Source organism: Theropithecus gelada, chromosome 6, assembly GCF_003255815.1.
Source record: "Theropithecus gelada isolate Dixy chromosome 6, Tgel_1.0, whole genome shotgun sequence".
NCBI lineage: Eukaryota > Metazoa > Chordata > Mammalia > Primates > Cercopithecidae > Theropithecus > Theropithecus gelada.
In genome coordinates, this window is record NC_037673.1 from 105,009,278 (window position 1) to 105,035,269 (window position 25,992).

Consider the following 25,992-nt stretch of genomic DNA (forward strand, 5'->3'; position numbering starts at 1 on the left):
ATTGGGAAATGTGATTTCTTGGTTGTAACCCACAGTTATTCAGCGAAGGCAAGCCAGATGATACATGCATTGTTATAGTAGAGCTCCTGGGTAGTGGAACTCTTCTAACTTACCCTCTGAGTGTGACTTGCATTCATTAGCTGCTGACACCCACTGTTGTACTGGCAACATGGAAAACTCTTTGCCAGGGCCATCTACCACCTCTGTGAGGCTAGATTCATCTGGCTACTTACAGGAAGACAGTGCCTTTAACCTGGAGTGTACAGAATGTTAGAGTTGAAAGGGTCATATGCTGGCCACCAGCTGGTGCACCATGGACCCCTGGTTCCTCCAAATTACTGCAAGTGTTCCAAGTGTCTATCCAGCATCATCTGATACAGAATAATGTCTGTATATATCTATCTATATGCACTATTATTTTATTGGTATGATTAGTAGAGTGTAAATTCACTTCAAAACATTGTCAAATTCTTAGTAGCTTTTCGTCATGTTGTATTTTTGCTGTCAGCCATTATAAAACATGACATCTGGGTTGATGTGTGGTGCAAAGGATCATAAAATTGTTTGACATTATTCAGCAGCCCTCATGCTCAGAAAATCAAGAACTGGTGCTCTCATTTCCAAGGTCCAGGAAAATGTGGAACATATAAGCTTATATAGCTTTAAGAAAAAACTGGGTGAAAACTCTACTAATCCTAGTCCAGAACTTCCAACAATGCAAATGTTTGCATCATTGCTTATGGAAAAAATCTGTGGAAGTATGTAGTGTACAGATTAGTATGCATGAAGTTGAGTATTGAAAGAGCATGGGTTATATGAAAGACATTTAAAAGGGTGTCTGGCACATATAAAGCACTCAATAAATGATAGCCATTATCATGATGGCTATTCAGTAAGGAGTGGTTTTGTCACTTTTTTCTGTCTGTTGCTCAGGTAACTTATTGCATCCAAGTATAACATTTTAAGTTATGTTTTTTGTCACTCAGGCAAGTACTTCTATTTTCACTTCATAGTCTCAGAATGAGAGTGGGTGTATATTTTTTAAATCTCTCTTCCAGAAGTCTTTTAGGAGTAGAGGCTATCGCCATCAATACTAAGGCTAACTTCTGAGCCAGGTCCTTGTAGTGCATTTTATTGTAGCCTCAGACAGCTAGTGGCCTTTAATTTGTTTAAGACAAAGCTCTCGGCCGGGCGCGGTGGCTCAAGCCTGTAATCCCAGCACTTTGGGAGGCCGTAGACGGGCGGATCACGAGGTCAGGAGATCGAGACCATCCTGGCTAACACGGTGAAACCCCGTCTCTACTAAAAAAATACAAAAACTAGCCGGGCGAGGTGGCGGGCGCCTGTAGTCCCAGCTACTCAGGAGGCTGAGGCAGGAGAATGGCGTAAACCCGGGAGGTGGAGCTTGCAGTGAGCTGAGATCCGGCCACTGCACTCCAGCCTGGGCGACAGAGCGAGACTCCGTCTCAAAAAAAAAAAAAAAAAGACAAAGCTCAGTTTTGTTATTAAATTGCCCAGTAAAATTTGATATGTTTCTGTGAACTGAAGAGATGAAAACATTTACTTAAATGTTTTTAATCTGTACCCCCACCAAGTTCCTCTAGACTAGAATCTTAAGAGGTTTAACAATAGATCAATGTTTACTTAAAATTTGTGCCTGGAGATTTGATATCTCATTTCACAATGTGGCCCACAGGTGATAGGGAGCGGACAACACTGACTGAGAGAGATTTATATCTGAATATACAAATTTAGCACCTATTTCATAAACTATAAACCATCCAGATTAATCACAATAATCAAATGCAAAGAAAGGTCCCCTTGGGTTTTTGGGGTAAATTTAAGACAAGTTTATCACTGTGTGTTTGGTTCCGAGTTATCTTCAACATTCATATTTAGTATGAGTTCCCTTGATTTATCTAGGAATATGATTTCTAAGCTAAAGAAAAGAATATGTGGAATTTGCACTTGTACATGTCCAACCAGAATTCTCTTATAGGGAAGTCGCCCAAGGAAATGAGATAAAAGATCCAAAAGCGGCAAGCACTTCTCTGTGCTGAGCATGGCCATTTTAAGGAAAGCCAGATGACTAACAGTGTTTTCCATAATTGATTCCCATTCAGTCAGCTGTATCAGGCAACAACTTGGTTGTTTCATGTTCCAGCCATCAGGCAGCAACCTCATTGAAGGGAATCACCACAGGCCTCTGTTTCTCCAGAGAGAGAAACCTTCCTCCACTATAGTAAATGGACTCAGTGGTTGAGGCATCCAAGCCACCAGTGGGATCTTCCTCTGCTATTGAGAAGAAATAACCTGGTATAGAATAAATACATCAGGGCCTAGCCCTATACAAATTTTTTATAAGTTACGTCTGCATTGTTGCCCCCACCCAGTGCTCTGTCATACCCTTCAGAATTCACCAGTGCCCAAATTGACTATTCCTTAAAAGCCTACTTCATGCCTCACCCAAGCCTGCTCTGCTCAACCAGTTTTCCCTTATTATTTCCCACTGTCAGAACATATCAGCCCTGTCCTCCTAATCCCTTAAGACTTTGATGTCTATTCGATTATCTATTCAAATAATTTATGCTAAAATATGAGTAAGTGGTATGTTTATGCTAAAATATGAGTACTCCCCACAAGTAACACATTTGCATTTTAACAGTGGCTTTAAGTAAATGAGAGGACTCAAATACTATGTATTCTGAGTGTCCTGACAGGTAGCAGGAGAGAAGCTTCAAGAATAAGCAGTCACTTGCTCTCACAATAAATATCTACAGGGCATTGAACCAACCCTGAACAAAAAAGCACAAATTATGCTCTCACTCTACATCAGTTGATAGCTGCATTCAAAGAGGCGGGACTTCTGTTTTCATCCTCCCAGAAGTCTGTGGCACTGGAACAATTCTTCAAAGAAAGAGAACAGACACATTTTAATAATGGTACTAATTTTCACAGTTTTACAGCTGCAGGCTTCCTTTGGGGCCTCTTTTAGAAATAAGTGCCCCATCAGTAATGCGCACAGAGGTTACCAGAGAGAGGTATGAAGTGTGGTAAAGAAGGTTGCAAAGGGAAGAGAAGAGATGAGGAACAGTATGATGAATGGAAAACAGAGTGAAATCAGCAGTGCACTGAAAATGAGAAATGTAGGGAGATTTCATATATATGTATTTTGTTCAAAAGAAATAATAAGGTAGATTCTGAAATGGAAATAAGCAACCTCTGACATGCAGAAGAAGCTGGGTAGCCATTTATTTTTTGGTCAATCTCTGATCCCATTACTTACAGCTAAATAGTGGCTATGGTATTGCCTTGTTTTTGTTTTTGTTTTTTATAAAAGCGCTCAACATACCACCTCTGTTGCCAAAGATACCCCACCTGGCCCAACCTCAGTTTCCTGGTGTGCTCTAAGAGACAGCTTATGGTTCCGCTTCTGTGACTGTGTGCAAAATTTTGCAAGAAACAGGCAGTCCTACTCTCCTTCATCAGGACACTCATATATTGTTTCAAAGTAGTTGGTGACATTTGGCTGCTTATTAGAAAACAGATTTTTATATGTGTATATATAGGCTGTTTGTTTTGTTGTTTTTTAGGGGACAGGGAGGGAGTTTGAAGTGTCACCTCCTTTCCTAAAGGTCATCCATTTTGCCTCTTACTTAAAATTCAGAAGTTATAGCCATTGGCCATGGGTTAAGGTGTGTGTCATTTGATTACGTTCTGAAAGAGAATTATTAACTATATTGAGAAGCATTATAGTAAGTGGCTAAAATTACAGACTCTGGAGCTGTGTTGCTGGGATTCAATGTCTGCTTTCCTCCACTTATTAGCTTTGTGACCTTGGGCAAGTTGATTAACTTCCTGGGCTTCGGTTTTATCATCTATAGGAATGGAGATCATAAGTACAGTAATTTCTGAGTGACTTAACATATGAAAAGTGCTTCAAATAGTACCCGGCATACAGTAAAAATACTATTTACGTTGGTTTTAGGAGAACTAAACTGACTGTCTTTTATATTCATATGATGAGAAAATTATCAAATAGTTGAATCTAAGAAACCGGAAGGAGGCAGATTTCCTGATGCATTGTTTCTGAGGCTAAATTCAAGTCTTCCTATGATGAACTTATAGTTTTATATCTGTATGTGACTAACATTTATTGACACTGACTACTTTCTGTTTAAGTGGTTTACATATTTAATTCTCACAAAAACCTCATGTTGTAGGTACAATTATTATCCCCATTTCACAAATGAGAAAACTAAAGCTAAGAGTAAGTAAATTTCCAAACCTCCAAGAGCTAATAAGCGATATAATACTTAAAAGTTGATGCTTTTACCATGTATAAAAATGGATTGAAGACTTAAGACCTGAAACTATAAAACTACTTCAGAAAACATAGGAGAAATGCTTCAGGACACTAGTCTAGGCAACGGTTTTATAGCTAACATGACTTCAAAAGCACAGGCAACTAAAACAAAAATAGACAAATGGGACTATATTAAATTAAAAAGCTTCTGCACAGCAAAGGAAACAATCAGCATAGTGAAGAGACAACCTGTAGAATGGGAGAAAATATTTGCAAACTGTTCATCTGACAAGGGACTAAAATCTAGAATATCCAAGAAATTCAAACAGCTCAACACTAATCATTAGGGAAATGCAAATCAAAACCACAGTGAGATATCATTTCACCCCAGTTAGAATGGCTATCATCAAAAGACAAATAACACCAGATGCAGCATCTCATGCCTGCAATTCCAGCACTTCGGGAGGCCAAGGCAGGAGAATCACATGAATGTGGGAGATGGAGGCTGCAGTGAGCCGACATCGTGCCACTGCACTCCAGCCTGGGCGACAGAGCAAGATTCCATCTCAAAAAAAAAAAAAAAAAAGACAAAAGACAAATATCAAATGCTGGCAAGGATGCAGAGAAAAGGAAGAAGCTCTTATACACTGTTGCTGGGAATGTCAATTAATATACATATTACGGAAAACAGTAGGGAAGTTTCTTAAAAAAAACTAAGAGTAGAACATATGATCCAGCAGATTTGTCCAAAGGAAAGAAACTCAGTATATCAAAGGGATATGTATATTTATTAAAGCATTCTTCACAATAGCGAAGATAAGGAATCAACCTAAATGTCCATCAACAAAGAAAATGTGGTGTGTATACATACACGATGGAATACTGTTTACCTGTTTAAAAAGAATGAAATCCTGTCATTTGCAGCAACATGGATAAGCCTGGAGTACATCATGTTAAGCAAAATAAGTCAGGCATAGAAAGATAAATACTGCATGTTCTCACTCATGTGGGAGCTAAAAAAAAAATCAAGCTTGTGGAGGAAGAGAGTAGAATTGTAAGGTACAGGAACTGGGAAGGGTAGAGAGGTGGGGAGGATGGAAAGAGATTGGGTTAGTAGATACCAAAATTATAGCTAGATAGAAAGAGTTCTGGTGTTCTGCAGCAGTGTAGAATGAATAAGGTTAATTTATTCTATATTCTCAAGAAGCCAGAAGGGAAGATTTCACTGTTCGTGACACAAATGATAAATGTTTGAGATTATAGATGTGCTAATTACCCTGATTTGATCATTACATATTTTTTACACATATCAAAATATCACTGTCCCATAAATATGTACAATTATTATATGTCAACTAAGAATAATAGGGGAAAGAAGTAACAGAACCATATACTCGCAATTGTCAACAACAAAAAAAAAGTAAATAAATCTGCCAAGCAGTACACTTGGCCTGCATGGAGGAAATTATTAACATTTTCTGAAGGACATCAAATGATATTAGAATAAATGTCAGAACAAGAACTGTACAATTAGTCAGGTTTGTAAACAAATATATACATGTGGTACAAAGTTTATATAATAAGAATGTATCTAAATTTATAACAATAAGTCAAATGGAATTGGCAAAGTCTGATGGGAAACGTTTGGTCACATTTTTTGTGTTTAAATTTTTAAAGAACATGTATCTGTGTATAAGTTATATAAAAATTAGAAAATAATGTAATTCATATATTTTTAAAAGGTGGTGCATTTAACTACTGCAGTGTGCCCCAAATATGCTTGCAGCTAACTATCTAAATACATTTTGTATAATAAGATAATTCTCCCCTTTTTGTCAGAATATAGTAGAGCAAATGAAGTATGCTTCATTTATTCCTCACTCCCTGGGTTGTTGGTTTTATGCCATGTTTCAGCCAGAATCAGGAAACTCCAGGGCCTTAAAGAGGTTTTCTCCTCATAAGTGCTAGTAGTTATTTGTGGCTCAGTATTATCCAGACCCAGTGGGAATAGTTTTTATTAAAAAAAAAAAAAAAAAAAGCAAATATTTCTCTAACTCGTTTTTTACATGAGGAATAAATCCCGACTTTGTAGAATCATAGTAGCGAGTAAACAATGCTTGGGGCAAAATAGCATTGCAAAGGAGAACACTGGCTCAGCCTCATGGTGATTCCTGGCTTACTGTAGGGCATGCTCTAAGAGTGAACGTAGCCACAGAACAAGATGTGCACCATTGTGCTTTCTAGACAGTGAAGAAAATTTACTCATCTCCATTGCCTGCTGGCCTTGGCATTCCTGTAACTGCTCTCTGCTCTTATTTAATCCTTAATTAGCCTGTCTCATATTATGTATGACTTGGAGGACACCTCTGGTACACACTCAGAAGTTTGAATCTTCAAATAAGATTACTAGGCACACATAAGTGGAACATTTCCATCTCCTTTTAGCAGTGAGCAGCATTTGCTGTTATATCCCTCTGCCTGTGGTGAGATATGGCTATCTCTGATACCTCGGGTGAATGACAACACCAGCCTATTATGAGATTTCTCACCTCTGAATTCCTGTAGGATTTGCAGTCTGTAACACACAGGTTCACACTGATTGTTCTCTAGCAGTTTTATGTGTGAAGAGGCTGGGAGTACTAGTGTGTCTCCCAAAGTGTGACTCAGTACTGGACAATAGTAGGCTTAATAAAGAAGAGAATAGAGAGGAAAGGAGGAAGAAAGGTGTGTGATTGCCTTATCTCCCAAATTAGATTGTTGGCTTCTTAGCCCAGACACCATATCCTTTATTCTGTCTCCTTTAATACTTATTAGAATATTTGGCAAACTGAGTATACAGTGCATGCTTATGGTGTAAAGGCCTAAGGTTTTATTTAATGCATAGATTATCTCAAAAAGATCCCATTTCCACTCACTTGAACTAAATAAATGCAGCCCAAAGGAAAAAGCATTTTCTGTAAATGGTATTGAAATTTTATTTACACTGAATTGAGATAGCTCTAAATTAGTTTTAGATTGGCCTCTCATAGAACTGTAATCCTCATGTCAGAGAACAAATCTCTAAACTGGTGGTGCAATGAAGATAGTTATGACAACAGAAGTGTATGTAGCTATAAAACATAGATATTACTCTAAAGAAAGTACTAACAATGAAATCCTGTACATGACTAAAGCATTGCAGTGACTAAAAACTCATTCTGACGAAGGGTGATGGCATTTGGCCCACTGACTAGAGTTGGGAGGTGCATACTACCTTGCCATTGTACCTCTGCCAAAAAAATTAGTTGATTATACATATGTGGGTGTGTTTGTAGATCCTCTCTGTTCTATTCAATTGAGCTATAAACATTTCTACCAATGCTAAACTATATTGAGAACTATAGCTTTCTAGTGGAATTTGAAATCAGGTTAGGTAAGTCCTACAACTTTGTACACCTTTCTTAAAATTACTTTATTGTAGAACCCTTCATTTCCATATACATTTTAGACTCCATTTATCTAGTTCTACAGCACATCAGCCAGAATTTTTGGTTGTGAGTGCATTAAATCTATACATTAATTTGGGAAGAATTGCCATATTAATATTCACATATTTATGATTTTTTTCAGTGAAGTTTTGTAGTTTGAAGTATAAAGGACTTGTCTTTTGTTAGATTTATTTTTAGGTATTTGCCTTATTGGTACTACTGTAAATGGAATTTATTTTCCAATTGTTTGCTGCTTACAAGAATACTTTGTGTATTTTTGCAACCTTGTAAAATTCATTAATTCTAGTTCTTGTTATAAACATTCCCAAAGATTTTCTATGTAAAAAAATCACATTTTCACATTGAAAACGACATAAGGGAACACACGAAAAGCTGAGAGGCAGATATCAGAAAAGAAGTAAAATTATTTCCAAGAGATCCCTTTGACTAGAACTGGTAAAAACAGGTATCCTTGCTTTGACCTCAATAGAAAACAATTTAGCCTTTCACCATTTAAGTGTGTAATGTTAGAGATTTAACTGTTTGTATATGCCCTTTGTCGGTTAAATAAATTCCTTAGTATTTCTAGATTGTTGAGTTTTATCAGTGGGTTTGAATTTTTGTCCATTGCTTTTTCTGCATCAGTTGGAATTATCAAGTTTTTCCCTCCTATATTCTGTTACTCTAGTGAATAACACTGATTGATTACTTTTAAAATGTTAAACCAACCTCGTGTTACTAGGACAAGCTCCACTTGGTTATATGTAATTCTTTTTATATATGACTGTAACCGTAAGTTCCACATCTGTGGATTCAACCATCCAGAGAGAGTTTTTTTTTAAAATAGATGGTTGTGTCTGTACTAAACATATATAGACTTCCAACAACTATTACATAGCATTTACAATGTATTATAAGTAATCTAGAGATGATCTAAAGTATACAGGAGATTTAAAGTATACAGGAGCATGTGCATATGGCAAATCTACACCATTTTATATCAGGGATTTGAGCATCCTTGGATTTTGGTATCTGAGGGGGGTCCTGGAACCAATCATGGATCCCAAGGGATGGCTGTATATGAATTTGGTTATTGAATGTCCTCCCCAAAGAAAGACTTTGGAAGATTAGAGTGGTCAGGAAAGAACTCTCTGAAGAGAGAATGTTTGGGCTAAGAATGAATGAAGAGGAGCCAGCTATGCAAAACTGGAAGAACACTGGAGGCAAAGGGGAACACTAGAGTGCAAAAGGTATACAGTGCAACAGGCTTGCCTCATTTAGGGGACTTGTCCTGCATTTGGGGACAAAAAGAAGCCCAGTATGGCTGGGATATAGTAAGTGATAGGGAGACTGGACAAGATGAGGTGGATGAGAGAGAGACAGGGCCAGATGCAGCAGAAAAAGAGTTGCCAACCTCTCTGGTACCTCAGCCACTTTCCAACCTTTGGGAAGCCCTAAGAATTGTCTTCCAGAGTCTACTCAGTATCTGCTAGGCACATGCAGCTATTTAAATGTAATTAACTAAAAGTATAGAAAATGAAAAATTCCGTTTCTTGGTCACACTAACCACATTGCAGGTGTCCAGTAGCACATGTGGCAGATGGCTCCTTTATTGGACAGTGCTGCTCTAGGAAAGCCAAAGGAGAAGTAATGCCAAGTTTGCTTAGCCTCTCCTCTGTAATTTTCTCTTTTAAAACTAGAATCAGTGTTTTTCTATTTAAATGGAAATATATGTGGTACCTAGAAAACTAGCATGTGGCCTATTCCATATGCATATGTTCTCATGGATGTTTTTTTACCTAGGACAGAAAAGATGAGAAGGACTGGTAAATCACAAGCATTCTTAACCTCATTATAAATACATTGCAAATGTAAAAATGCAAAGTGTGGAAATCATGAATGTGAAAGTGGCTTTCAATTTATTTTAATAGGCGTTTTCTATGTCTCATTGTAACCTAGGGACCTTGCTGCAAGAAACTGCCTGGTGGGTGAAAATAATGTTCTGAAAATCAGTGACTTTGGAATGTCTCGTCAAGAGGATGGTGGAGTGTATTCATCTTCTGGCTTAAAGCAGATTCCCATTAAATGGACAGCACCAGAAGCTCTTAATTATGGTAAGAATAGACCACTTTTTTTTCCTTGGTGGTAAAAATGAATGGCATCAGCACAAAACATTCACAAGCAAAATTTACAGGGGTAGCACAGAATGCAAGTTAGAATGATTTAAGGATCAACACAAATGAGTGAATTTCATACCTTTTAATTTGTTGAAATTATTGATTAGATTTCTATATGTAACATTGCTATATTAAAAAGGTAGATATAAGTACTTTTAAATATGACTGTACATCTGAGAAGGTTTTTAATACCAAAAAATGACTTTGTAATAGATTATACACAGAGTAAGTGTTGCTGTGGCTCTGGATCATTTCTTTCAAATGTCTTATAATTGGTCCAATAACCTCATCTAATGTTAGGTTCCTAAAATATTAAGTCAATCAGTTCTGTCGTTTCTCACTCTGAAATTGACGTGGTTTCTTAGCATCTCAGTCTGTGGAACTGATATAAATCTTGAGCAAAGAAGGAGATGGGAATTATATTTTAAAACAGCAGGGATGTTTTTCACTTGAATTTTTATGTGTCATTGTAATTGGAAATAAATATAACTTGCATTATCTGTGGTTGGGATGAAATGGGCCATAACAAGATGAATGACAACTCAAGAATTTAAGAGAAAAAAAAAAGAGTGTGCTTTAAGTGAAATTAGAAATTACATTTTCATTGAGGGAAGCAGCATATAAGCCATGGCTTGGTGAGTGGGTATGGTATGTTTTGAATAAAAACGTAAAATGATTCTTTGTTGATTTAAAATGAAATATTACCTCATTATGGGAACTAATTTGTAAAGCATTTATAAATGCCTTAATTTAATTCCTAAATTAGAGAAAGCTTTTTTAAAAAAATTGAGGTGAAATTCACATACCGTAAAGTTAATTACTTTAAAGTGAACAATCATTGGCATTTAGTACAACCGACAATGTTGTATAACCAGTACCTCTAGTTTCAAAACATTTTCATCATTCCAAAATAAAACCCTGTCCCCAGTAAGCATTCTCCCCGCATTCTTCCATCCTCTCGCCCCCTAGTAGCCACCAATCTGCCTTTTATTTCTGTGGATTTAGCTCTTCTGGGAATTTCATACAAATGGAATTATATAATATGTGATATCTTGTGTCTTGGCTTGTTTTACTTAGCATAAGATTTTTGAGGTTCATCCATGTCGTATCATGTATCAGTACTTCGTTCCTTTTTAGGACTGAATAATTCACTGTATGGATATACAACCATTTATTTATCCATTTTTGTATATTTGGGCAGTTTTCAGTTATTCTGTGTATTTACTAGAAGTCATGATAATTTTACATTTAACTTTTTGAGGAACCACCAAATGTTTTCCAGATAAAGTTTTGAATGGAATTGGTTTGGAAGTTGATTGGGACTGACCCAGCTACCACAGATACTAACCCTCACTCTTAGTTTGTCTTTCAGTATGTCAGCAAGAGAGGTTCTTACGAGCTTTCTAGTGACCGCAAGCCAGTTCCACTATTCCTTAGAATCTAGAGAAAATGGCAGACCTGCTGTTTTCCATAGTGATTCCTCTCTGCGGTGATTTTTATTATTAACTCTAGGGTCAGATTATATTACTAAGGGGAATGATCACAGGATAAAAGATTATAATACTCATATTTACACAAAGGTTTTTGTTAGATGACAAAACATTTTCAAGCACTAAGGAAGCTGTAACTGGGTTTTGGAGTCCTTAAAGTCTTACCAGTAAAATCCAACTCTAGAATTTGCTCTTAACTCTGTTTGCCAGATTTTCTGTGTTATATAGCCTTTAAAAGTCCTCTTACTCTTAAACAGTTTTGCCAAGTAAAATTCTGCCTCTTGATCACAGTGTATTTTTTTGAATTTCAAGCTGACTAAAGTGTTGTATTTACAAATTAAAGTTTCAATTCTGGATATATCTAACAGCCAGACCTAAAGCATTTTAAGTAATAAGGACAAGTCTAAGGAGTTTTTAAAATTGAGACAGGGTCTTACTTTGTCACCCAGGCTGGAGTGCAACGGCGTAATCATGGCTCACTGCAGCCTCAACCTCCAGGGCTCAAGCGATCCTCCCACTTCGGCCTCTGGAGTAGCTGGGACTGCAGGCATGAGCCACTGCACCCAGTCTCTGAAGATCCTTGATCTATGGTGAGGGACTTTTTTTTAGTAGCCTTTAGTAAATTTTATGAAACATAGAACAATTTAGATGACAAGGAAGGAGAGATTTTGATATAGGAGATGTTTGTAGTATTTATTGCCCAGTCCAATGAGAGAGCTCCTGAAAGACTCTACAGGCCTTCTCCTAGCAACCCAGAGAAGTTTAGTTTCCACAGACTAAAATTACTAAAGATTGACTCTAAATCCTGGTGTGTGTGTGTGTTTTTTTTTTTTTCTGAGATGGGGTTTTGCTGTCTCCCAGGCTAGAGTGCAGCAGTGCAATCTAAGCTCACTGCAACCTCTGCCTTCTGGGTTCAAGCAATTCTCCTGTCTCAGCCTCCCCAGTAGCTGGGACTACAGGTGCCCGCCACCACACCCAGCTAATTTTTGTACTTTTAGTAGAGACAGGGTTTCACTGTATTGGTCAGGCTGGTCTCAAACTCCTGACCTCAGGTGATCCACCCGCCTCAGCCTCCCAAGGTGCTGGGATTACAGGCGTGAGCCACCGTGCCCAATCCAATACTTCTTTCATATGTGAAAGTAGTATATACTCTTTCTTCACTCTTGTCTCAGAATGGGTGAAACACCCAAGTCTCCCATGTAGTATGGGGTTGGGGTAGATGAAAGAAACCTCCAGTCCAAGGAACCTCTCTGAAACTTAGGGCCATAGAGCCATGATCATGCCACTATACTCCAGCCTGGGCAACAGAGTGAGACCCTGTCTCAAGAAAAGTGGGGAGTGGGACATAGAATTAAACCTGTTGTCACTGCTTTATCATAAGTGTTGTTTTTGTATATTTGGCTTTAAAAAAAAAAGCAATACTAAAGGGCCTTCCCAGCCCTATTGCTAGCCAGATCATTGTCCTTCCTAGATGAAAATACTCTTGATACAGTCTCATACTTTTCTCATAAATGGCTGAGAAATCTTTTTGTATATGTCTCTCTCATATACTTTTTTTAAAAAAAAATACAAAATGGTAGAATACTCAAAGCCTGTTTGGCATGTATTGCTACCATCCTTATTGACAGCTGTCACCAAAGGTACTGTTTTTATAAAGGGAAAATAGAATACTGATCTCCAACTAAGAAATCATCTATTTATCATCAATTATTGAACAGAAATTTTCCTTTTGTCACCTGGGTATTTGGAGCTGATATATCCTCTAATTAGTTATATTAGCATGATGTAACTAAGTACTGTGAAATGGGAGGGAGGCAGAATTTTTAGTGAGCAGATTTCCCAACCAGTTATGCCATTAGTTGCATGACCCTGGCAAGCCATCTACTACTCTACGTAATTTCCTAATTTGTAAGATAAGAACGATAGGACCTTTTCCCTATAGAATATTGTGAAGATCAAATGAGACATAGAAAAGTAGCAAAATTCTATACAATTGTAAGTTACTCTTGGTCTGTTAAAATTACCCAACAAAACCAGGTTCAAAGATCCAGGTTTAAGAGCTAGGTTATAAGCTTTCACATCTGAAGTGTGATCTTGGTTTATATGTAATATATGTCTTTATTGATCTCTGCCCAGATACCTTACAAAATAAGATACAAGTCTGTAAAACCGACATTTTCTTAAAGAATTAGTCTTAACTTGTAGCCATAGAATGACTTTCATGAAAAGTATTAAATTACTGAATGCCAAGCATGAGACGAGTTGATAGGCAGACAAGAAAATTAATCTTCCTCCCAAGAATGTCCATAATTACTGTCTACTAAGAAGGAAGCTAATTCACACAGCCGGAGCTGATAATCAGTTAGTACAAGCCCACTCTGATGTCAGAGCCGTTATTATGGCAGGCATACTTTTGTTTTCACTAAGTACCTTTTTTTTTTTTTTTTTTTAAGAAAGGCCATCCTATTTTAAAGTAACTTGACAGTTTTGGAGGAGGAGCATTTATAAATCCTGCAGTGGCGGAGTTAAGACAGGAAACTACCTGAGGGATAGAAAATGAAATAATTTAAGAAATCTTTAACACCACTGTAAATGGAGTTTAGTTATGATAGTATATGTAAAAGTAAGTGAAAAATACAAATATGTTGGGAACATCTTGGAAACTCGCTTCTTGGAGAGGCTGGAGATTGGAAAAGACTGATCCACTTCCCCTCGTTGATTAGAAGATACCTTGTGCTGGTTTGTATCCCTGTGCTTCTCTAGGAGACTACCAAAAACATTCTAAGAGCTTAGCTCATGTAGCTCAGTAAAACAGGTGCACCCAGATATTTCAACAAAACAGGGCACCATGTAATTTAAAGACGTTTTTATTAGCCAGCTATGTTAATTTCTACTGTTTAAAACACACAAAAATATTTTTCGTCAATGAAACTATCAGTGGAGAAAATGAGGCCTTTAAGCGTATAAGAACCTCTGTAAACCGCAATGAGTGAGAAATGAAGAAACTTGCCTCATTGCTTTACGTTTGTTTGTAATTTTAATGGAAAGAAAACGAAGCGGCGTAAGACAAAATTGCAGGAATCCAACTTGGTTAATCTCCTAGGATTGATACGTAAAAGCGTATATCTTTTTTGTATAAACCATCTATCTCATTCAGATACTCAGATACCACAGGGAAAGTAAGCTTGCACACTGGCTGAATATTAATTCTTGAGGGGAGGGAGAGTGATTTGGAAGCTGGTTTGATTAAACTAGCAGCCTGAAGAATATGTATTTAATTGGTAATATTACTAGACCTGGAATATAAAACCAGTAAAGAGAATAGGAAGACTGCATATCAACCTCCTTTGGTAAGTTTAAATACAGTCACGTATCGCTTAGGGATACACTCTGAGAAATGCGTCATTAGGCAGTTTCATCATTCCATGATCATAGGGTTTACTTACAGAAACCTAGATGATATAGCCTACTACATATCTAGGCTACAAACCTGTATAGCATGTTACTGTATTGAATACTACAGGTCATTTTAATGCAATGGTAAGTTTTTGTGTATCTAGACATAGAAAAGGTAATGTGTTATATGACATTACCATGGCTACCACATCACTAGGCAATAGGAATTTTTCAGCTCCATTATAATAGGACCATTGTCATATATGTGCTCCATCATTGACCAAACATTATGTGGTGCGTGACTGACACAGACATACATAACAGGAAGGGTCGCTTACTTGTCTACTGTGCCTCACTTGGTTGTGGTGGTTGTTCTCCTTCCAGGGAGATACAGTTCGGAGAGTGACGTGTGGAGCTTTGGCATCCTTCTCTGGGAGACCTTCAGCTTAGGGGTTTGTCCGTACCCTGGAATGACAAATCAACAAGCAAGAGAGCAAGTAGAAAGAGGTGAGCCAAATACATTCATTGTTAGTGTTCATGTCCAGCCCCAGGGGTAGGCGGTGCTTACAGTGTGTCTGCTTGAGGAGAGGGGGGTGTTAAATACTGTTTGGCTGTGTTATGAGACCATCTCTGGGGTTCAGAAGCAGATTTATCTAACATCTCTGCTCTTTACTTACATATCCAAACCGTTTCAAGGATTCCAATGCAAGAGAGAGGTATATAGGCTTTTCTTCCACCCTTTCCCTGTCTGGCAGGATTGTGCTGTTCACTGTCGTTAAGAGAAATAGGGTGGTGTTTCTCAAACTCTTGTATTCTATGCCAGATAAACCTCCTTTTAAATAATATTCCAAATTGAAATGTAGTTAGTCTTCAGGAAGTTTTTGAGAATGTGACAACATTGTAGCACTTCTGAAGAAACCCTTTGGGGTTCCTAGACCACGGATGGGAATAACTAAGCAATGGTGACATGCTTGCATGCGCTTGTGTAGTGTACAGTCTTGACAAAAAGAAGCTCGTGATAAAATACAATGCCCTAATGTCTGGGCCCCAGTGAGGGGCGTGGGTGTAGAGGTGGGTGTAGGAAGATGCCTTTCTAACTTCCTACATTCTCTTACCTCTCACACACTACCCAATGCACTGCTGAAATACTGCCAACCAACAGACTGTAAAAGAATATGACTCATATTCATTTTTATTTCCCTATTGAATTCACATTTACAAAATCCTCATCTTCTCTTCATCTTGAAAAACATAGGTTGTAGAGATGATTTTTTAAAACTGCTCCAGCATCTAATTCTGAAAGTGAATACTTACAGTAACTAAACTATGCATTTGTATGTATCTTACATCAGACTTTCTGAGAAATGAACAAATAAAAAATGTTCTTTGAATTAGAAGTCTACAACTCTGTAATATTGAATTCTGCATCACCTGTAGAAAATAAAAAATCAGCTTCCCCAGAAATGGATGTTTTGTTTCCATGTAACTACAGCATAAGGTACTAAAAGTTAATCACTGCATAATGCCCTGTGTGAACATCTGTATCTTATCTCCATTCTAAATTCTCTGTTCTCCTTCTCTTGGGTCTTCAGGATACCGGATGTCAGCTCCCCAGAACTGTCCAGAGGATATTTTTAAAATCATGATGAAGTGTTGGGATTATAAACCTGAAAATCGCCCTAAGTTCAGTGAACTTCAGAAAGAGCTCACTATCATCAAGAAAAAACTCACATAGTGACAGGATGGCGCCAAACCCAGCCTTCAGGACTCTGTCCTCCAGCAGAGTAACGTTATTGTCCTCATTAACAATGCATTTATACCACATTACCTTCGACAGTCTTCTACCATTTTTTTTTTATTAACTGGGTGTTTTAAAAGTATGTTCCACTTGTAAAAAGTCAAACGCAAATTTGTTGAAGAAATAGGCAGTCCTACCAAGGGCTTTCTTAGCTAACCATAGCAATCCTACCATTTCAGGCCATTGCAAATGGAAAAGCACAGGCTTCTAAGTGTGTGAAGGATAAAAGATTTATCCTTTTCACACCTTGTTTCTACTTCAGGCACAGTTTGTGGGCTGCCATCCTATGCCACAGACCCTACTCAGTTGGTGCTATAAACAGTATTGGTAATGCCATGTTTGCAGTACATATTCCAACCACAGCTGGCTTTCTCCTCTGCCAAAGCAAGATTATATTTGTAAACAGATTTTTATATTGGGAATTATTTGGACCTCCTGAGGTTTTTCTTTTCTTTCTTGCCAGGTATAAGCCCAATGTAAGAATCATCATGCTCCTACATTATTCGTAAGGTTGTCATTTTCCTCCTCCTTTGGGCATCAGAAAACAATGCACATAGGCCGGGCACTGTGGCTCACGCCTGTAATCCCAGGCATGTAATCCTCATGCCTGGGATTACAGGCGTGAGCCACAGTGCCCAGCCCCCTCCCTACTTTGGGAGGCCGAGGTGGGCAGATCACCTGAGGTCAGGAGTTCAAGACCAGCCTGGCTTACATGGTGAAACCCTGTCTCTACTAAAAAAAACACACACACACCACAATACATGAAACATCGTTAAAGTTAGAGTTGAGGCAGTTGCCTTTCAAGGATATTATAGAGAACTGTGAAGCAAGAAACAGGTTTGAACAGGAGGGTGGGCTGGAGAAAAGAGCAGCTAGAATGATTATCAAAAGTAAAGAAGAAAGTAAAAATATAAAACCACCTTATCAGAGTTATGCCTTTATAAACACACATTCACATATTCTATTCTAAAAACACATAATACGTATTCTATTTTATGGTCTAAATTTACCAAAAAGGTCCTGAGAAAAGTTTCAGGAATTCATAGAGTCCTCTTAATGGCAACAAAAATTTTGAGAGAAACTGCAAAGCACAAATCCACAGAAATAACAGCATACTTTCGGTTAAGCATCTTCACCTTAGAGGGGGCATTCCAAAATGTAATTTCCTTTATTTCTACCAGTTTTTAGAGCTGTCAGAATTTCATGATTCTAGTTCACCAATACATTCACGTGTGTGCATGTGCACACACACACTACCAAGGTGCAAGACAGATGTGAATGGACAGTCTAGAAGTCAGGTGAATATTAATGAGAAAGATAACATAGGGATAGCCCTCCCATTTCTACTTCCACCTTCATTGACCCTTATACTGCCCCCTGGACATTCTTACCATTAGCTGGCAGGTATGCGAGCGTAGTGCTGAAAATGTCTCATGTGGATAAAATCTAACTCAGTTAAAAGTAGGATTCTGTATCTTAACTCTTATCTAGGGAACTAACTGCACGATCTGTATATAGTCGCCTCTCAGGATAATACATATATAGAAGATGGTCATGCTCAGGGCTAAATATGTTCTGGAAGCCTTTTATAAGTTCTCAGGCCTGTGTCCTGGTAAACATCACCTTAGTGATTATTTGGTCTGCATTCATTGGAAGAGCTTAGGGATAGAAAATTCCTCCTGCCCTCTCCAGCTGTTTGCTGCCTGTACCATCGCACAGAACTCACATTACTTTAAATTTAGATTATGAAAGATAATACTGAAGAGCAAAGTGACTTGTATCTGTCATTTCAGTCTCCTTGCAAATTTCATACATACTTAATGATTAGTACATTCAGACTAAAGGGAACTTTCTTTTGATGGCACATACTATGGTAAATCAAAGCACAGACTCAGAAGTGCTTACCAGCCTTCAAAAGTAAGAGTAAAATGGGATATTCTTACCTTTTTTTTTTTTTTTTTTTTCTTTTAGTATTTCTAAGTGAATCTCTATAATATTCTTTGTTTAAAGAAAACAGCCTCCCATCACATAGTGGCTTCATGCTAAGCTCCTAGCAAGAAGAGAAAATGATGTTTTTGGCTTTAGTTTTATGAACAAGATCAAAAGCTTAATCCTGGCATTCTGGTGTAAAGAAGGAACACAGCATTGATATTTCACTCATCCAGTCTTACAATTTGCAGTTCACATCATTACTCTGTGCTTAAATTTAAAAAGCTTTTCAAAACATCGTGACATGTGTAGCATTTAAATTCCATTTTATTCTTTGTCCTAAATCCGGCAGTGGTATAGTTCAAGATTAATAACTTATTGGGAGTCTCTCAGTCATATAGAATATTAAATTTAATATAGGCACATGCAGTAAGAAAAACTAATGCAAACAATTTTTCACTGTTAATTTTGTTGTGCTTGAAGCATAATTTATTCATCCCTTCTGTCACTGGTAATTATTGGAATTATGTGCTTTAGGAGGCTAATCCATGCTGAAGAAGCACACACATACTGTTCAGAATGTGCAAGTTGATGTAGGGAAAGGAAGCTTCAGAAATGTACAAAATCCTGTGATTTGTTTAGTAAGAAAAGAGTTGTAACCAAAATTTCTTCTGGTCTGGATGTAATTAGTCCAGTCACAAATCTTTGTGTTAATGGATTGTTCAAGAGTTATATCTCACTACTGCATAGTTCTCCTCCTAAGTCCTTAAACTTATTAAAATAAGGGGAGGTAAACAAGCAGTCTGTCTCTCGCTGGTGTCTTTCCACCTTGAATCACTAACGGGCCTTTATGAGAAAGTTTAGGTTGTCCATCATTTTACAAGGAAAGACATTTTTCACTGTTAAATTAACATTTATTACCAACATGTGAAACCTAACATTAATTTTGTATCCCATGTAATCTAAGGCCAAAGCCAACATATTCTTTCTCTTCCGGGAAAATAAAATGGACAGGTTTTATTTAAACTTTCAGAAACTGAAGCTTTATTCCACCCATCCTGCCACGAGACCACCAGTGAAAGATCTCATGTGATTGTTTCTCTTTTGTCTCCCAAATGTAATGTGGGCAATAAAATTCTCCTTCCACAACTCACTGTTTTATTACAAATACAATATGATTGAAACATCTTATTAGCAGATAAGTGTAGACCAGGAGCCTAATTGTTTTGGGTATTTTCAGTGCACATTTCACAGTTGGTTTTCATTTTAGGATTATTTTGAGAAGAAAACAAAATATTTTGTCATTGAAATAGTTTTAATTTCCTTTAAACCATAATTTGGTTTTTGTATCTATATTATATTCAATTCAGTTTTCCCATATAACTTTTCTGAAGATTGGCTAGTACCACAAAATAACTATGGCTTCACAATACTAGTGTTAGATTATGTCAAGAAGAAAGTATTTTAGTTACAACATATGCTACCCACTGAGGACCTTGTAGTGGGATAAACAAAAATTAAAATGCAACAATCCAAATAAATTATAAGGTAACAGTACAAATATCTGAATCATAAGTCACAGTTGTTCAGGGTTATTTCAGTCACACCACTTTATAATTAATCCTTGTGAGTCATCAGATGGAAGAATGTACCTGAAAACCTTACTTAGTATACTCTGTGTACACTGTTTAATGGTCATGCATCTTTTCAAGATTGATATTTTCTGAAAAAGGGTTGTTTGCCTCAGCCCTCTTCTTTTTACATATACTTCCTTTATCATTGATATTTTAGATGTTTCTTATCAACAAAATTGGCTGCCTGTGGTTAGTGCTATGAGTCCTGGCAAGACTTGGAAGCCAAGTCCTGGCATTTCGGAAGCCAGACCCTTCTACAAAACAGAACAGTGCAAAATAAGCAGCAGAGAGACAGACAATTGGAAAAGACATGTTTTCTTTAGGTATTAATATCTTAATTAAATGGAATCAGATTTTATATGAAAATGAGTTTATATTACATTTCCATTATACTGTTAAGTTAGTGTGAAAGTTTACCATCAAAGTAGTGTTACTTCTTTTATGACTCTGATTTGCTTATACATATCAGAATGTTCATTAGATGTTTTAATTTCATTTATTTTCCTATGTTTTGATTAGTTTCACATCAAGTCTGAATACTGTGTATTTTGGAAGAATCCAAAACCACATATGAAGATACTCTGATTTTAAAAGTCAGGATTTCATGTACCAAGAATGACCTACTTGAAGGAGATTTTGCTACACTCTTAGAGTCCCCAAAATTCCCCTTTTGAAAAAATGCTGTCCTCTAGAAGGTGTATAAACTATACCTTAGTCATAATTCAATTTAATGAAATAGTACCCCATTAAAAACCATCCTCCTGCCTCATACCAATTCAGAGATTAAATTCTGAACTTTTAGTGTAGGCATTAGGAATCACTTAGCCACCTAATAAGGACTAAGATTCTTGGGTGGCAGAAAAATCCTGATGTGCTAGATTCTTAGTCACTTTAAACTGCATAGAAGTAATGAGCATAGGCTTCAGTATATTTAAAGGTGCTGAGGCAGCAGATTCAAATGCAAAAGAGGGAGGAACCAGTTATTCCAAGGCAGGATGATGCACCCCCACACAGAGTGTGGAAAAATTAAAGTGAAACAAAGATTTGGACAATGGCATTAGGAAGCCTAAGGAGAACATGCTACAAGGCCAGATCCTGTCCTATGGAAGATAAAAAAGATCAGCAGAACTAAAGCAAAAGCAGTCATCTCCAGTGTATGGGCCTTAGCAAGAGTAAACCAAATACCTCTCATTGTGTTAGGAGCTGTGTTATATTCCCAGCTCAGAGATGATTGTGTGCTGGGCAATGCTTATACTCATTATTTTCCCAACTAATGCATTTGGTCATATGTATTCCAGTTTTTCAAAGACACTACCCAAAGCCTCTTTACATTTGCATTGGTTATATTTAATATTTCTTAAGCTAAGATCACTGATTATCCACACATTATTAGAAATCTTTGGTTACAGTGAAGCTAAAGTCTCCGAAATGAGACTACACTTAGATCAGCCCTATTTCACCTTTGGACTAACATTGATTAAATGGCTCCTAGAGTTATCCACCGAGGGAGCTTACTATGATGAGAGCTACTGTGGGGAAACATAGTATTCAACAGAGAAATGGAAGAATACAAGTAGCAATGCTCCTTGTCTTCAATAACATTTGAGGCAAAGGAATCTAGAAACCCTAAAGCTAGTCATGGTGCCTAAGGTAAGACACAAAAAGAAAGAGACATCCAGAAAGGAAGATTGAAAGGAAATGAAGGGCAGTAACAAAGCACCAATGTAAAATGACCCAAAGCCAACAATAAAGGCAATAATAATAAGGGAAACTAACCCTCACAAAGGGTTTGAGGAGCTTCCTGCTGTGTGTCCTTAAACAGTGCATGCCTCTTAAGTCTCTACAACACTTGTTTTAAGGGCATCGAATTGGACATTGGTTTAATTTTTCCTATGCTCCCTATAATCTCGGGAGGTAACCATTGTTTAACCAGAATTACCCTTGCTCTGTTTTTCTGTGAGGCCTCAGACATAACGGTGGTTCAGCCCTCTCCCTAAGCAGTAGCAAGCCGAGTAATGGCACACGTATGTCTAGGATAGCCAGCATTCAGGAAAATTGCTGTGAACCTCCTGTTTTTTATTTTAGTAAAGAAGAAAATGTCTTTCAGGTTTGTGACGTGAAGACAGGTTTAGCTTCCCTCCTGTCAACAAATTTGTAAGAACCTGAAAACAACTGAACATTTGGAATTCACTCTAAGAGATACAAATCCTGAATTTCTAACTATCTTCTCAAATATTACTGAGGCAATTATTATTGAGGCCAGCAAGATGCAAGTGTTCTGCAAAGTAATAAACTGTTCTAAGTGATAGTGTTGATGCTGGAAGTGAAATGTTATGTTTTCCCTCAGCTGTATTCATTCAGAAAGATTTTCTTGAACATCTACCATATGAGGTGCAGAGAATACTACCAGGTGCTAGGTTTTCCCGTATTTGACTTCTGATTACTATTTCCTTTTCTCATCTTTCACTTTTCAAGATTTTGCTTTACCAAAATAGTAAAGCCTTTATCATCAGCTTATATTGAATAATGCTGTAATTGGCCTCAACCAAAGAGTTTCTCCTCAGGTGCTTCGGGGCCTCTACCCTTCTAAGGAACTCCCAGGCACCTACTTAACAAGGCCAGCTACACACTCAGTATATGAGAAGCCCCATGATAGGTGCAGGTTAGAATTCAAAGACTGGTTGGAGTGCTAGATGTGGAGACAGGATGATCAGGTGGCACTTGTTAGATGAGTAACACTATCGGTAGAAGCTCCTGAGAGATTTCCTAACGCAGCAAGATTTCTGTGAGTGGAGGTATCCTGGAGGCAGCCTATTGACCAAGTAAGCTGATCAGGTGGCCTCCTCTACCCACTAAAGAAATGTGTAAACACTACCAATAATTGCTTTATCTGAAACTCCTGGAGATACTCAGTTCTTCCATCCCACTGTTCTATTGCCAATACCTTTTGTTGTTTTCTTCACACTCCTCTTGTCAGCAAATGTCTGAAAGTATTTCAATTGTGTAATGTTAAAGGGTTTTTTCCAAGGCTTCAGAAAAGAGGGCAACAAATATGAAGCCTTAAGTTCAAAATAAGCCATTCTATCTAGATATACAGACCCCAGAGCACCATTGCATGAAAATAATCTGTACCCTGCAGTTCCCCAAAGCAGTATTCTTCCTGAAAAGCCAAACACCACACCTATCTTCCTATTTGCTAAGAATCAGAATAAGCACATTCTAAATAGTATCCAAACCAGATTCTAAAATGACATAGTAAGAAGCCAGATTCAAACTGTAACCAAAGTAGACAATAGAAATATCACTTTACCCCATTGTCATCAGTTAGAACACCCTTGCAAAAACTGTAACCACTTAAGCAATTCATCTGATCCCAGACGATCAGACCTTCTTTGGAAAGCGTAGGACAGAGATCAATGGGAAATGTCAGCGTTCTGAGCAACACAGGATAAATCTAAGAGGGCCTTTAAAAATAAATCTCAATTCATACATTGGAGCAGCAAAAAACTGAGCAGGAGAGAAAACTGAGAGTCCAAAGTCATTTTTCATATAGCTCTTGTCAAATAGTATATAACCTTTGGGTCTTCTTTGAGTTGCCCGGATAATATTCATGAAACAACTAAATGCCCCCCATTTGGGGAGGGGGGGTTCAGATCTCTAACCTGGATTCAAAGCCTTAGAGGCCGAGAGGGAATCTGGAATCTGGTATTACTGATATCCTATGTAAAAGAACCGGCCTGGCAGTCTTTCCCAGCTCACCGGTCCATGCTTTTATTTTTAAACCCAAAAGAAAGAAAGAAACACACCCTTTTATGTAGGAATTTCCTTTTTACACATAATTTGACTTGGTAGAAATAAACTTGCCTGCCTGCTCTTAAATGCCAGACTGTTGCAAGCAAATGCAGAGGGAAAGGTGCCCAGAGCCATGCTTGATGGGACTTTGAATATTTTCTCCTTACCTAAAGTACGTTGCTTGTATTTAGACTATAAGACGCTACAGAGGTCTATCTCATGCCATGCCAGTGTGAACTGCTTTGCTCCAGTAACAATCAGAAGACCAGTCCAACAGAAGAGAACTTGTCATAATTCCACCTTAGATTCTAGACCTCTCGTACCTACAGTGTACAGTATACAGAATATGTACATGTTCCAATGGAATTCACTATTTTTGGCTTTAGTGTCAAAGAGATTCGTTCTACAGGGTTCGTCTGATTTCCCATAACAAGTAAATTTTATAATCCTATGACTCTAAATTCAATCCCCAATATAGATTCTAAGCATCAAATCAAAATCAAAGATAAAGGGGAACTGGTCGAGAGGGGTCTCAGTTATTTCAAATCCATGACCAAAGTGGCCAAAGACATGAAACTCTTACACCTGCTGAGCATTTCACTTGACTATACAAAATGTCAGCTACCCAGTTCCGTCCTGTGATGTGATGTGATCAGACTGTCAGTGTGGACCAGTGGCCAGGAGCATATTTATGGGCCATTTCTGTTCATCATTCTTTACAGAGCACTGAGGTTTCCCACTGAAACAGTTTCTTTAGTCAGATGCCTATAGATTTTACATAAATTTACATTTAAATGTATTAAGTTAGATGGCCTAATTGAGCATCCGAATGGGGGTTGGTGGTGGTGCAGATTCTGCTGGCTTTATGTTATGGTTTTCTTTGTTTTTTTTCTTGGTTTTGTCTAGCTGCTTCTGGCAAGGGCCCTAGAAGATTGGAACACTATATAAAGTCGTAGACATAGAACCATATGGGAAAGCCCAGAGGAAAAAAGTGGAAGAATAAAATCAGTTTGTCAACGTGCCAGCAACAGCCCTGACTTCTTCCGGAACCCAAGCAAACTGAAAGCCAGGACAAAATGTACAAATGGTGCCCATGCCATTTGACTGTGGGTGACCCGCTAGTCTAGGGCTCTCATAGTGACTGGTTGTGGAAATATGATTTTTCTAAGTTCCTCCCTTTTCCCTTTGATAGATGAGTTTGAGATAATGGAGTAGGAGTGAGGCCCTAAGGCACTTCTGGTAAAGACATTCCACCTGCAAGCAGCATTTTGAGCAAAGCACTGCTGTGGTTTGCCAATTTATGGTCCATTTAATGTCAGGCTAAAGCACCTTTAATCATTTTTGTTGTTTTAAGATAATATATTTGTGAAGTGGATAAACACTGGAAATAGGGTGCTTCTTCTGGAAAGTTCAGTGGAAAACACAAACAAGGCTTTGGCGGGTTTATCTGGCTTTATAAACAAGTCTGAAAAATGGATGAAAGCTAAATATATAAAGCAGTTGGTTGTCTGTCTTTTATCATTTTAACTCAGATCTGTATTTAACACTTATTTATTTGTTAGTTTTTACATTCAAAAGAATACACTTTGAACTTTGGCTAACATTGTAGGATATTTTTAAATTGTTTCTACATTTTTAAAGCATGATTTCATCTTTTTGTAAACTTAGATCATTTTTGAATTGCCTTTTCTTTTCCAATAGACCAATTACCACTCATGTGTCTGCAGAACCTCTTTATTGTATTCTTATAATAAATGTAAAATATTTGTAGCAAACTGCCTTGTCTTATTTAATCTTTCCATCGTGTTTATATTTCTCTTCCTTGTCCATATAGATATGCTCCAAGTGGAAGAAAAGGCAGGCAAGATTTCCATGGTAACTGGCCTCCTAGGGATGTAACAGTGCATAAAAATTATTAGCTTTCGGTTTCTCTGTAATTAAGCTTATGAGTTCTGATGATAATGGGTGTGTGTTGTTTACAGTCCAATCACTGCTTCCTGTTT

The 25,992-nt window shown here is 37.6% G+C and overlaps 1 protein-coding gene across 4 annotated transcripts in view; it reads left to right on the plus strand.

Annotated features, from left to right (window-relative positions):
• FER (FER tyrosine kinase) overlaps positions 1 to 25,764 on the plus strand; it is a 437,039-nt gene extending 411,275 nt beyond the window's left edge. For all 4 annotated transcript variants that reach the window (XR_003119794.1, XM_025387375.1, XM_025387376.1 and 1 more), the window contains 3 exons: positions 9,733 to 9,887; positions 15,221 to 15,343; positions 16,429 to 25,764. Coding sequence is in view for 3 of the 4 variants with exons in the window: in XM_025387375.1 (XP_025243160.1) it covers positions 9,733 to 9,887; positions 15,221 to 15,343; positions 16,429 to 16,571 (421 nt within the window). In the remaining variant the exon portion in view is untranslated. The remainder of the gene's footprint in view (positions 1 to 9,732; positions 9,888 to 15,220; positions 15,344 to 16,428) is intronic.
• Positions 25,765 to 25,992: the final 228 nt, after the last annotated feature.